This window comes from Populus trichocarpa, chromosome 2 (genome assembly GCF_000002775.5).
Source record: "Populus trichocarpa isolate Nisqually-1 chromosome 2, P.trichocarpa_v4.1, whole genome shotgun sequence".
In the NCBI taxonomy this organism is placed as follows: Eukaryota; Viridiplantae; Streptophyta; class Magnoliopsida; order Malpighiales; family Salicaceae; genus Populus; species Populus trichocarpa.
In genome coordinates, this window is record NC_037286.2 from 16,070,112 (window position 1) to 16,084,053 (window position 13,942).

The window sequence follows — 13,942 nt, forward strand, 5'->3', positions numbered from 1 at the left end:
TCGAATGTGTTTTGATGAACTTCGAGCTTATGTTGTAAATTGAATCTTTGTGTGATGACCTCTTGCCTATTTCTCCCTACTGTATGCCCCATCCCCAGTAACCTCATAGCCATAAACATGTTCTTTTTTTTTCTGATTAACGTGGGTGTTTGAGCGAGCTTGTGTGCACCTTGACTAATCTCACGGATCCTGAAGTTAACGACCATGTAAGTCTCTAGTAGTCCTGAAAGTTTGTGGGTCTCGAACTAATGATCTCTGAAGAGTAAATTCAGAACATGTTTTTTTTTTTTTTTTTGTGGTGGTGGTGGGGGGGATTCTTATGCCATTACCTTGCCTAGGTTGCTGGATGGATAGGTTGCTGGATGGATAGGTTGCTTGAGCAAATCCAGGCTGATCAATTGTTTAAAAATACATTATACTTGTATTATTGAACTGAATTTTGTTTTGTTTAATGGCGAATTACATTATGGATTTGGGACAAATTAAGCTTAGTGTTAAATAAATTAGAGCATGAACTCTGAAATAATGTTACAAGGAGGCCAAGTTTGCAGCAAACCTTAAGCAGTTGGAAAGGCCCTGGTGACGTATCTTTATCCATCCTCTTATGGGTCTTGATTATTTCTAAACTTAATTGCCTGTCAGAAGCCCAATAACTAGTTTCAGTGTGGACACAGATTATTTGGGTTTGTCCAGTAGGTACTGATCTTCCCTGTTTTTAACTTTAGAATAAGGTAAGTAGACCCTCTAGAAACAGATGAGTTCCATGTTCATTATTCCAAGTTATCTGAATTAGGGATACTCTGTAAACAAATCTCATAGTACTAAAATGTTTGTTATAAAGGGATGGGAAGAAATTTAGTCACCAGATTAGTTTATCTATCTGTTTCTACAAGGACTTGTGATGCGAGTGCAACCCACGAATTGTGAGTCTTTGGGTCTGTTTTACAAGAGATCAAAGAGTGCCATGCGTGGGTTCTACACAAAACCTTGAGGTCGTCACTCTATGATATTTCTAGCCTTTTATCCCACCTATGCCCCATAAACACCGAAATATCGCAATGATGGTTTGTGCATCTTTTCCATGTCAATGCTTTTCATCTGTATGGTTGGCCCTATTAATAATAGGCCTAACCACCCGTAATGTCACACTCAAAAGTTCTGGAATCTTTCCCTGGAGGTCCACCTTCGACTTTTCGATTGAATTCTCCATCCCGATGTCCCCTCGATTCAAGCATAATAAAGGGCAAATAAATTAACAGAAACTAATTCATACGGGAAAAGATTGTAGCTCCCAACAATGTTCATTATCTCATAAATGGACTGTAATAGTCTATTTTTTTCAAAAAGTTTAATTTTATCTTTAAATTTTTTTTTATAACACAATTTAGTTTTTTAGTCCAAACTAGCGTCTAATTGCATATTTTTTTTTGGAAAAAAGGTTTGAATTGAAAGTCAGAGAATCAAAATAGCGGATCAAAATGAAAATAACAGGTAAAATAGGTGATGGTTTTGAATTTTATACAAAAAAATAATTTGCTCCCCATCTTTTTAGTTTATAGTTGATCTGTCCCTTTAGTTATCTAAAATTCAATTTTTATACAAAAACCTATTTCTTTTATTTTTCAACTCTTTTTTTTTTGTCAAAGAAAAGAGAAAGGATATCGGATTCTAACTTGGAGAAACAAAGTCATTGTTTATGATGATTCATGCTACCAAAAGTTTGAAATTGGTGTTAATGAGTTCCATTTCATGAGGGTAATTTTACTTGAGTGTTCTTTTTCCTTCTCCTTGCCCGAGGAGGGAGGTCTACCATGATAATATTTTTGGGTTTGGGTTAATTTTAGTTTTTTGAGCTATTTTCTGGTTTTTAGGTTATGTATAGGTTTATCATGGTGTTTTCTAAGTGTTTTGGGTAAAAAAATAGGTTGAAAATGAGTTTTTTTTTTAAAAAAAAATTGAAGCCTTGTTTTTTCAGCAACCAGAGGTCGCTAGATTCTACAAAAATAGACGACATGTCTTCAACTCTTTTTTTTTTAAAATGAAGCAGAATAAAAAGTTAAAAAAATAAAGATAGGCCCAGGAACACAGGTTGGGCTAGAAGGCCCACGAGCCAAGGCTGTTTTTTTTTAAATGCAAGGCCCACATGTTTAGTTTTTTTTTTTTTTTAAGATTCTTGATCTTTTATATTTGAGTTAAAAAAATAATAAAAGAATTGTTAAAAACAATTGAGTTGATAAGCTGATTCGTAGGTTTAATGGGTTAATATACAGAATCTGAACTATTAGTATTTTTCTTTTCCTTTTAGTTTAATGCTTTTATTACCTCTCATTTTTTTAAAAAAAATACAGTTGCATCATTTGTTATCAATGATGTACTTTTACTATCTCAGCACCACGTTTCTATCGTGGTTTTTTTACTTCTAAAATAAGTATTTGATACAAAAGATTATCAAGCGATTTATTATCATATAATTAAATGAAAAATAATTTGTGATATAAAAAATTTATTGAATCCGAAGACGTGCATGACTTGTATCGCAAGTTTGCTTTGTTGACTCGAGTTCACTTAATTTTTCTAAAATAAATGTTACTTTTTACCGAGTTTACCCTTTAACTTTGAGTTAATTCAAAATTAAGCTTTTCAATTTGTTTTTTTCAAGATTAATCTCTTGAATTTCATAGATCAACCTATGTTAACTTCTGTAGATGAAATATTTTTTTTTAATCTTAATATTAGATAAAAAAATTGTTTGATTTATAATTAAAATCTATTTTTTAAAAAGACACATCACAGGTATTCTATTTTGTTCTTTTTTTTTTTCTTCTATCTATAGAGCGGCCAATGAACTTAGTTGAGGCTATTTGGCAGAACAAAATCATTCAAATCACATTGAGGAAGATGACACTTTCAATGAAAACGACGGTACTCAACAACTAAACGCCGGCACGACACGCATTTTGTACACGACGCAAGTTGGAGGTTCAAAAGTTCACCGACTGTTCATCCATAATCTAGCTGGCTGACGATGCCTTGTTGGATGGATATGTGTTACGAACACAGACATTTGGGGCTTATTTTGTCTCCAATCGAGCCTTTTAGTGCAGCCCTTAAGCAAGACCAGGACTTTAGCCTCGTGGCTTGTCTATTTGTGCACGGTCCTACTTGAAAGTTTCCATGTTCTTAACGTGGGTCATCGAATGGCTCTGGACACAGATTCCCCCTTGCTGTGTCCTTGAAATTGAAGTTTCCTCTTGCGTTTTGAGCTAGCTAAATGTTCAAGGAGCTTCACAAGCTGAAGGATTCGCCCGAAAGTGGACAGGTTTTCCTAATGATATCTATCTGCCGGGGTTTGCGTACTATATAAAGGCATGGCTAAATTATTGATGGGCTGATTGTGATCTTCAGATAGTTTTAGGTGCTGACCAAGATATTTTGATAGCTAAATAATCAACGTCCACAAGACATCGATGAGCTGAGTAACTGGAATATCGTGTTTGTAACGCCTACCTACGCCGTATCTCACTTTCATATCTTTGATACGTTGAGGTCTTTTCGCATATAGACAGCCTAAGAAGACAAATACCGCAAGCTACAACAATAATCAGTTTAGTCAGAAAAGAAGATGACTGGAAGCTGAGCATCACGATAAAATGAGATTACTTTCACCAGAGAAGACAATTTGTGAGTTCATGACTGAACTCAAACTGTAATTCTTTTGTATTGATCAATATTCAATTGTAGTTCGACTCTACATAAATATTTCGATAAAGGGCCAAGAAAACTTGAATCATTTAATTTTTTTTTTGGGTGGAAGCAATGAATAAAGAATAATCTAATGGTCTTACCTGCCATGTGCCAGCAACTGTACAATATTCCACCAACGAGACAGAATGTGCCTAAGACAACAAGGCTATTCAATGGTAATTGATGGTACTGTATGCCCCGAAGAGCAACACTCGAGCAGGACACATGAGAACCACAAGCAAATGCATGTGTTGTGATGCAACGAGCCTACTGAACCGTTTCAAGGACTCTCTCCCAGTCTGCAAGATCCCTGAGAAGTTGAATTGGTTTTGGCCCATGTTCATAAATCCCACAGGCCTACCTACAAGGATACTGGCATCATTGCCATGCGGTGCCACGATGGAAAGCCAGAATTTGCGGCGATGCTGTCTCCTGGCTTTTCTGATGCGGTTTAGCTCTTGGCGAATCACATTCCTGACAGATTTAAAGTAAGAATTCATGTCATGATCCCTTTGGATGGTTCCTTCAGAACCATATGCAGAGCGGTCTCTTAGGATCTCAAGAGGATGCGGAGAGTTTAAGAACACAATCTGTGCAGAGCGGAGCTGCTTCTCTGCATCACTGGTGTCAGACGGTGGACAGTTCAAAAAATATAAACCACTACCTGATGGAAGAAGATGATGGTGAGGTGAGAATTTCTCATCCGGCTGCAGAATGAGAAGCTCCCCCATTGGAGCGTACAGTAGTTTCTGTGATAAAAGTACACAAACAAGTTAGTAAAATAATCAAGATAAAAAAATACAATTAAGTAGATACTTTAAGAGAAACTTTACCTGGTTATTGAGACAAGGATGATTCCGGAAGTTTGCATTAACAGCCTTCAAAAGTTCTGCTACATGATTAGGATAATTGCAAGAGAAGGCTCGAGGCACAATGTCTCTATGCATCATAATTGCTTGAACATGGCTACGTGGCAAGCCAAGCTTCCGAAGAAGACGGTCACCTCCACACATGATGGAGGGTGCACCAAATGTTATAACAGGAAGCAAGGAAGAGGCTGGCACTTCACCTCTTATCTTCAGCATGAGATTTAGGAGTAGCGACAAGCTTCCTCCAAGAGAATGCCCTGTGAAACGAAAGGTAGCGCCCCTGCCATGAGATTTTAGATGGGCACGAACTTCGGGTAACATCTGTTCATACATTCCTTTTGCAGCCTCGTAAATACCTCGATGCACAAGCACATCCAATCCCTAAACCACAAAGGCAAATCACATTTATCAATTTGTGGGATTATGTACAGAATTAACACGCTGTTCTACTGCACTAAATGTCTGCAGAATAGAAGTCTTTTAAACATTAAGCAGTCTTTCTCAAGATAATGCTTGAATTGCTAAAACTTTTTCCCAACATTCTATACCAGCAAAGAAAGTAAATTTTTTGAGCAGAGTGAATGATGATTTGAAAATTCAAAAAATTATTACCTCAAACAGGACTGGCTCAAACAGTAAATTTGCTTGCCAAGATGCTAGTGTCTCGGATCCCTGCACATCAGAAAATAAGAACCTGCCTGAGGATTATAGTCACAAAGACGATACCAACAATAAGTTAATAACAATCAAATTAGAAGTTTCTTTGAGCATTGTCATGACTGGTCCGATGGGAATCATTTTTTGCAAGCTGGAATATGATCTTTGGATCACAGTCTAAAATATTCAACAGAGATGCAATCTATAAACAGAGATCACTGACCATTCTCCAGTTACATCACACTCAGACCACAATTTACACTATACAGAATAAATTAATATGAGGTACCTGAATCGCAAAGAATCTTGTACCCCGATCATCATCACATATAAACCATTCACATGGTGATGAACGTGTCGAGCTCAAATCATCTGCAACAGCCTGCTTCACTTCCTCCTTCGCAGCAACCACAGCTGTCATTGAGTCAGTGGTTGCCATAAAAGATGCCACATCTGGGTTCATTGTGTTAATGGGCCCAATGGTTTTATTGCCTCCTTGATAAGAATCCTCACTAGTATCAGCTTTTGAGGATTTTAAAGGAAGTATGCTCTTTGTATGTGAGTGCAAATAAGAAGCAGCAGAGGCAGCTATCTGATATGCAGATGAGGCACTTATGCGATTCCCAGCATTCTCCTGTTCATTGCCTTCCAGCTCATCCTTTGCAATCGTGCTTTCTGCTTCTTCATCTTCAGGTGGCACATGATTTTTCTCAGTTCTCATGGCCATTTCCCTTCTCTCTATTGATGAAGTCACAAAGAAGAGACCACGGCGTTTCAAGAGACTTTCTGGCTGAATTTACCAAAAGAAGGAAGAAAAGTTCAATTCATCAACTTGAAGACATTTAAATTGCAACGTTAAAGCAGTAAGTTTCTCGATCAGCAAGGAACAGAAAATAAGATAATGAACAGCGGAGACAGTAAATTCAGAGAAAATAAGTATCAAATTGAGCACTTTTTTGCCCAGTTACACTTTTGGCTCACAGGCACAACATGCAACAGCTAAAACAACAACCTTAATAAACTAAAGCATCCCAAATCTCACAGATGTCAGCTGTGGCGTCCTACGAACATTGTTTAACAAAAGGGATCACAACAAACTCAGGAAATTCGCGTGCAAGCACAGTAATGATCTATACTCAAAATTGCTCCCCAACGAATTAAAATTCGACAAAAAGACACTTGAAATGAGAATTCAGAAAAAAATAAAAAATTCCCCAAACAGGGAGGAAAACAGAAAATTTGAATATCTAAAAAGAACAAGCCATACGATTGAAAGTCATCTAACAACAAAGCAGAGTAACTAAGATCATCTTCTTTTAATATAGAAAATCCGATCACCAAAACTATAAAATCCACCATGTACAGGTCGATCCAAGATCCAATAAATCTACCAATCATATCCAAGACCTCATAAGAAAGAAACATTTACGCAGAACTCTCATCTCCAGCGCGAGAAAACAGCGATCAAAGCAATAAACTTGGAAGCAAATGAAAAGAAAGAAAGAAATGGATAGATTTGGTACCTTGATATCAGGAATGCAATAAGCCAAGTTGCCCAAATAAGACATTTTCTCATACATTTTGGCTTCAGCTAACGAGGCCCTCCTTAACAAACTCGAAAACGAATCTCTATCAAATTCAATCTCTTTCTCTCCTTCTTCTTCTTCATCATCATCGTCTCCAACTCTACACACATCACACTCCTCTTCTTCATCATTCACCAAAGCAGCATCACCTTCTTTCCTTACCTCTTCATTAACAACATCAAAGCTTCCTTTTCTCTCATCTTCCCAAAGTGATTTCACTTGCAAAATCTTCAAAACCCAGTTCCCATTTTCCCCTTCACTCGATCCCATTGTTTCGCTCTCGCCCTCCACCCCATTCTCCACCAACACGGCATCGTCTGAAGCCATCCCATTGTACCTGGTACTCTTACCTCCTCCAGACCACAGAGATTGCCAAGGGCGTCTAAGACTAAAAGAGAACGTTGGCGACGCCGTTTTCTGAGGCGCCGTCGATTTATCCCTCGCAACCGCACTCAGCTGAGATGCGTTCGTAATTGAACGCGCCTCCACCTGGGATCCACTCACGGTTGATATGGTTGACGCTATCCCATGAATCCCAGCTGTTTTTAAGCATATACTATCCATTTTATTATTATTATTATTATTATAAACTAACAGAGTATTTTTGTGTTTGCTTCTCCTGTTCTGTTGCGTCTGCCTACCAATGAATTTCTACCAAGCCAAGACGCCGAGGTTTATGGACAAACCACAATCTTTGAATTTCTCTCCTCCGTCTTCTTATTTTCTTCTTTTCTTGCTCTAACAAAATCTTCAAGAGGGGTGTAAATTTAAAGAAAGCTAAGGTTTGGTTAGCTCAGCTACCTTTTATTTCCCCGTTCTTTTCTCGCTGCTTCTTCTTCTTCTTTTTTTAATGTATATTTACTAAAATAGCCATCGTCTATTGACGACGTCGTTGTTGTGGTGAGCAACATTATTATTATGATTATTTTGCTTTGTTGGCTTCTTCTTCACATTGAATGAAATGATTCTCTACGTCAAAAGCGTGTTGCAACCTGAGGCCGTCCGATCCATTAAAGGTTTGCCATTTGTCACGCAAAAGATTAGCTACCTTTTATTTCCCATTTTTTCTCGCCCTTTTTATATATATATATATATATATTTACTAAAACAGTCGTCGTTTGTCGACGGCGTCGTTACTGTATTGAACAACATTATTTTTTTTTTTCCCTTTCTTTCTTTATATATTTTGCTTCTCCTTCACATGGGATGCGATTCTCTGCATCGACAGCGTGTTGCAGCATAAGGAAGTCTGGTCCACTAAGAGAACACGTGTGAAGATGGGACCCACGAGACAGAGAAGATTTATCTTGAAATGCCACGTCACCTGTGGAGGCAGATAATAATAAAACCCTGTCATCCACAGGCGACGTGTCCGTAAGGCTTTCCTAATTTCTGGCCTGTTTCTTCCATGTGTAGATAGGTGTCCTTGCTCTACAGTTTACACGTCTCTTATACGTATTGATGGTTACCGAACGTATCTATAATCTGTACACCTTGTTTTTTTTTTGGTAAACATAAATATCCGAATCACTTTACATTCACCTCAACTAATTACTCAAAACCCTAAAATTAACAATCAGATAAGCCTTCAGTGACTCTAATGTTTGTAGCACTCAAACAATAGCATATTTAGAACTTAACCAATTAAGCTACACTCCTCAGAATTATTCATTGGTATCTGTTGGTCTTCGGATCAACTTACATGCACTTTAATTAATCCCCTGAATCCCTGAAGTTAATGACTAGATAAGTCTCTAGTGGCTCTGAAATTTATAATACTCAAACAAGTAATTTTTAAAGAACAAATCCACTACTTGACCAGTTAAACTATACCTCCCGTGGTTATCTGTCTACCTTCTTTCCATAGCCAACACCTGTCCTTCTCTGCCATGAAGTTTTTTTTAACAAAATCTCTCTTTTAAGAGCCCAGAAAGAATCGAATCTTTTTATCCCATCCAAGATTTCAATAACATAGATTAAATCAAAGAAAAGAAACCACAAAAGTTGTTAAGTAATTTGCTTGTCAGCTCTTGTTACCGTCATGACTTCTGCAGAGTTGATAATCTACTGTCAGGAAACCATGGTTCAAGGCTTCGAGCGTAGGAGGAAGATGATTCACGTTCAAAAACAGGAACTAGTTTACTTTCTTTTGAAGTATATCATATGTTATTACAGAGGTAGATGAGTGGAAGTGGATTAGTTTCTTCTTATCACCATTAACAAGACCCAATTCTATCTCTACCTTGTCATGCCTGAGTTGTTTTTTGATGGAGAATAGTCTGACAAGAAAAACTCTTGAGGTTATCGGATCGGCTTGTGGTGATTTATTCAAGGATATTTTATGAATAACTTGAAAAAAAAAAATACTTCTTTAGCTTAAACAAGTTGTCTCCATGAGTCCAATAAGAATCTTAATGAAGTAGAATGGAACCATGATGCTTCTTCAAAAAGTTAAAAATGTGAAATTACCTTTAGAGGCATTAGTCGACTTTAAAAGAGTAGAAAATAAACAAGTCTTGTCCAAAAGTGACGGTGTTGGGTTTCCCAAAATAAATAAATACAATAGAAATGATAATTTAATTTTTTTTTAGGAGTTTCAAAAATTATGTTAGACAGTTTATGATTGTTTAGGGTTTAAATAAATATTATCTGAAAAACATATTTTTTTTCTAAGATCTAATTGACTTCTTCAAGACTAGGTTATTGCAAATTACAAGTTGTTCAAATGTTCATCCTGTAACAGTGATCTACACGAATTACAAATAAAAAATCTTCTAAAATCCTTTTAGGAGAGAGAGATCGACATGCCGTTAAGTGTTAACTCTCTCTTTTATGTTTTAAGGTATTTCTCTATCTATAACTTATGTAGTTTTTCTCAACAAATAAAATATAAAGTATATCATTCTATTTATAAAGAAACTTGATAACTTTATAAATGAAAAAAAATATTAATTTATCCCCTGATAATATCACATATATTATTTTAGGATAATTTGATAAACTTATTCAATCAAGTCTCTACTTGATTTTTCTAGGTTTAAAATTGCAATTCCTTATATTAATTATATCCTACTCTTCAATTTCTAAAACTTGTTTGTAATCAAGTTACACTTGATTAATTATCACAGTTTAATTTATAACTTATGCTTCTTATATGTGTGACCTATTAGATAAGTTGGCCCAAATATAAATTACAATTCTAAATAAAATTGGATTGAATAAATTAACAATATAACTCATTATCAATTCAACAAATTGATTGATTTATATTTGAAAATTAAATACATGTCATCGTCCTTCAAATATTCGAAAAGTTATATATGAGTTGACTTAACTTTCAGTGAAAAGTTTCTCAGAGTAATTAAATCATATTTGTTTTCAACACCACCACTTATACGAATATATATATATATATATAATATGTATTTGTCTCAAAGACTCTAATTAATGTCTGGTCTTAATAAAACATTGACTATGAACACTTAGGAACAATATTTTGATGCATTAGGAGTCTTATAATTATAACCACTCTATAATTTGTTTTGCAAAGTATTTTTGTCGCAAAGACTTTATCCTTAATTTAAATTCAATAATCAAATATTATATTCATTAATCAAACAAAAATAAATATTAAAAATAAATAAAGCCTTTATTAATAATAAATATACATTTATAAGAATAAAGATAATGTCAAGTGTAACCAACCAATTGATTACACAACATATACAACAATAGGCCACTCTAACTATCATTGGTGACTTTTTTGGTATCCTTAGAAAAAAAATCTCTTATTTTATTGATGATAATAGAATGAAAATTACCTGTTTATCATGGCAAAATAATTTTGAGTTTTAGAATATTTATGATATGAGAAATATTGTCAAACACATAATGGTCTAAAAGATTGTCATGTACTGAAGAAGATAAATTTTTATGGTTAGAGACAACCAAAAAAATATGTTTCTTCCAGAAAAATAATAGGTTTGTTTTCAAATGTAGAAAAATATCTCCATAAAAAAATGAAAATTAGATCAATGTTCATATATGATTTTTTTGATCTAGGATATTGAAAAACATAATCTTCAAATTGTCTTAAGTAGGGTGTTTTTCCTTACTAGCATAGTTTGAAAAATGTTTTGGTACACTAGCACCAGTTTTTTAAAAAATTTGTTCAAAGATGATAAGTGATTTATTTGTTTTTGAGCGGAGCATATAGGACCATTATTGATGACCTTTCTTTGTATCTGTAGATTTGTCTTGACGAGATTATTCTAATGGTACCAGGGATAACGTTATTGGAGCTTTGGTGTGCTTCAAGGGTTTTTTTTTTCTTTCTCTTTCCTCTCTTCTAAAATTAAAATACTGCACTCAGTAATTGTAATTTTTATCAAATTGTGTTTTTTTCCAGAATCCTTTTCTATTTGTGCTAGTTTCCCATTTTTTTTTAAATATGCTAATTTTCTAAAAATACCATCTTACTTATAACTACTTTTTTGGAAATATCTTTTTCATGTTTTCGAAATTTCTCTTATCATCATCATTTTTTTCTCTATGTTTCACTTGGAAAAACTTGTGTGTTTCATATTTTGAGTAACAAAAACATATATTATTATTTGTATTATTTGTAGGTTTTTTAAACCCAGCTTATATATATATATATATATATATATATATATATATATATATATATATGATGAAAGCATTGAATCTAGGTCTTTTTACAATTGTTTGACGGGAAAACAAGGGTAAATGTATTTGGCATGATTGATGAGCCAATGGGGTGCCTATGTTAGGTCATTCAATGCTCTCCTGAAAAAGAGGTCTCTATTAGAATAAGAAAACCTTTAATGTCTAAGTTAGTAAATATAAAAAGAGAAATAATGTATATGAAAGTGAATTACGTGGGAGAATATATATTTATTTTTGTATGAACTTGTGTTTTGTGATCTCTTATGGTTCTTCTTATGAACAAAAATTATAAATGGAGTGGACTTGTCTATTTATCTAATGATATACCTCGGTCACATGAGTTTACCTCATGGAGAGTGGAGCTATGACTTCATAAAAAGTGATTGTTTTTCCTCATATGTTTATTAGTTATTGTGTCTCGCTATACCATTGATGATAAAGTTGGTCCTTATAAGTGATTGGTGAAAAAAGTTGATATCCATTAAGAAAACAGTTGATGAAAGATAATTATTAATAAAAAAATCAGGCACAATAACAATTCATACATAAACATACGAGTTTGAGTGTTGTAATAAAAAATTAAGAAAACAAAATTGATATCTATTAAAAAAACAAGTTGTGAAAATAGTTATTAATAAGAAAATCACCAACAGCAACAATTCATTCATAAACATATGAGTTCGAATGTTGTAATAAAAAATTAAGTGCGTGCCATGAAAATGATATGTGGGGCGACCTCTGACTTATTGGAGCTCATAATATTCACTATGGTGTGCGTCCCACATGGGACTAGGCAAAGACCCTAATAGTGGTTGTTGAGAGTCGTAAGGTGTTGTGGCCATGGTGAGTCCATTTGAGCTTTGAGAGCTGGAAAGCGGTTCCTCTACCTTTAGGTGTGCCTCACTCCTAGCTCTGATGATGGCTTTCCTTGGTTACTTTTGGACAGAAGAACAGTCCATTATATGAATCCCCACGAGCCTAGGAATATTCTTCCTTATTTGTGAGCTCATCCCGCTAGCTTACAAAACACAGCAAGCATCGAGTTACAATATAAAATATTATATGGTTGATTTATGTATGCATACTCCAAAATTAATATCGCAAGACATCCAGCAATAAACGGCATCGCGGATTTATAACTAGATTAGACTGGTGGTGATATCAATCTTCTTAAATGCAGAAATTCGGGAAGGCTGTAGCTACTGTGTGAATCGCTAGCGCACAGTTAAATGAAACAGTTACAAGCGTGAACTGGGATGGTAGCTCGATCAGAGGGGAAAACAGTGCACTGCCGACAAGGGTGAATCGTTCAAAGAAAGGGAATTAATATTCCAACGTTCTAGGGTGCAATGATCTAATTCTACACCCTATATATCCAAGATCGCCATGACCTTCACCTCCTGTTCTTGACTTCTTGTGTTAGCAGTGGGAATAGAAGCTCCTCGTAAATATTCCTTTTCTCTGTGCTAAAATTTATGCAAGGTGGGGGTGACTGGTGAGAGCATATGAAGGGCAATAGCTTTGCTTTTCCCATGGACAACTCAGAAACCACGTCCTAAACGCGAAGTTAATTATTTCTCGGTTCCATTTCACGCAGACTGTAAGAAAATCGCTACTCTGAGAAAACGAAAAGTGGGATTGAGGATTAATCCCTGCTGTTTTCCTTCTTTCTGGCACAGAGGATTGATCCCATATTAATTCATATTCCGACGTTCCAAAATCCAAAATCCAAAAACCATTCTATATTCATAATTATTATAGTTACAGAGCAATTAGCAAAATTAGAGAGGGAGGGTTGTATAATTTTTTACTGTACATTAGATTTACTTAACTACAATTCATAATCATTTACTTATTATAAAATAAATGTGTTTACTTAATTATTTCTTAAAGATAATAATACAATTTTTAAGTTGTAATTGTACCCTAATACTGAAATTATTGAAATCACGAGATGATTAATTAATTAAATTGATGAGTAATAACATAAGAAATAAAAGTTTTTTATAGCTATTATAGGTTGTCAAGGAAGCATCTCAACCCAATAGTTTAAGTTATTAGGTAAAGTCCCAGGATATGATTTATATTATTCTCTAACACACCCGCCTTTTGGGCTTAAAACTTGCACAAGCCCACATTACCTTATGCTTAATTTTTTTATCAAATAAATGGGGATGGTGAGGTTCGAACTAAAGACCACTTGGTCATCAAAGTTCTGATACCATGTCAAAGAATCATCTCAACCCAATAGTTTAAGTTATTAGATAAAATACCAGAATATAATTTATATTATTCTTTAAGAGTAATAACTTTAAATAATTATAAAAAATTCCATTATCATTATTATAATAACATTTACTAAAATGCAAAAACAAGAGGATTAAAAAAGCCCAGGGC

General features: G+C 34.7%; 1 protein-coding gene across 1 annotated transcript; it reads right to left on the minus strand.

Moving 5' to 3' along the window:
• Nucleotides 1–3,678: 3,678 nt before the first annotated feature.
• Nucleotides 3,679–7,675, minus strand: LOC7478864 (phospholipase A1 PLIP2, chloroplastic). Its single transcript, XM_024596077.2, has 5 exons — nt 6,794–7,675; nt 5,560–6,060; nt 5,226–5,285; nt 4,578–4,994; nt 3,679–4,493 (listed from the first exon to the last, which is right to left on the minus strand). Exons 1-5 carry the CDS (start codon nt 7,418–7,420, stop codon nt 3,915–3,917), a joined length of 2,184 nt encoding a protein of 727 aa, XP_024451845.1. The 5' UTR covers nt 7,421–7,675; the 3' UTR covers nt 3,679–3,914.
• Nucleotides 7,676–13,942: the final 6,267 nt, after the last annotated feature.

What these genes read in the sequence shown, in the direction of transcription:
- LOC7478864 (XM_024596077.2), bottom strand. Translation starts at nt 7,420, where the DNA reads ATGGATAGTATATGCTTAAAAACAGCTGGGATTCATGGGATAGCGTCA. An exon ending in ATTGCATTCCTGATATCAAG is followed by an intron (nt 6,061 to 6,793) that starts GTACCAAATCTA and finishes TGGTAAATTCAG; the next exon opens with CCAGAAAGTCTCTTGAAACG. An exon ending in CAAGATTCTTTGCGATTCAG is followed by an intron (nt 5,286 to 5,559) that starts GTACCTCATATT and finishes TCTGATGTGCAG; the next exon opens with GGATCCGAGACACTAGCATC.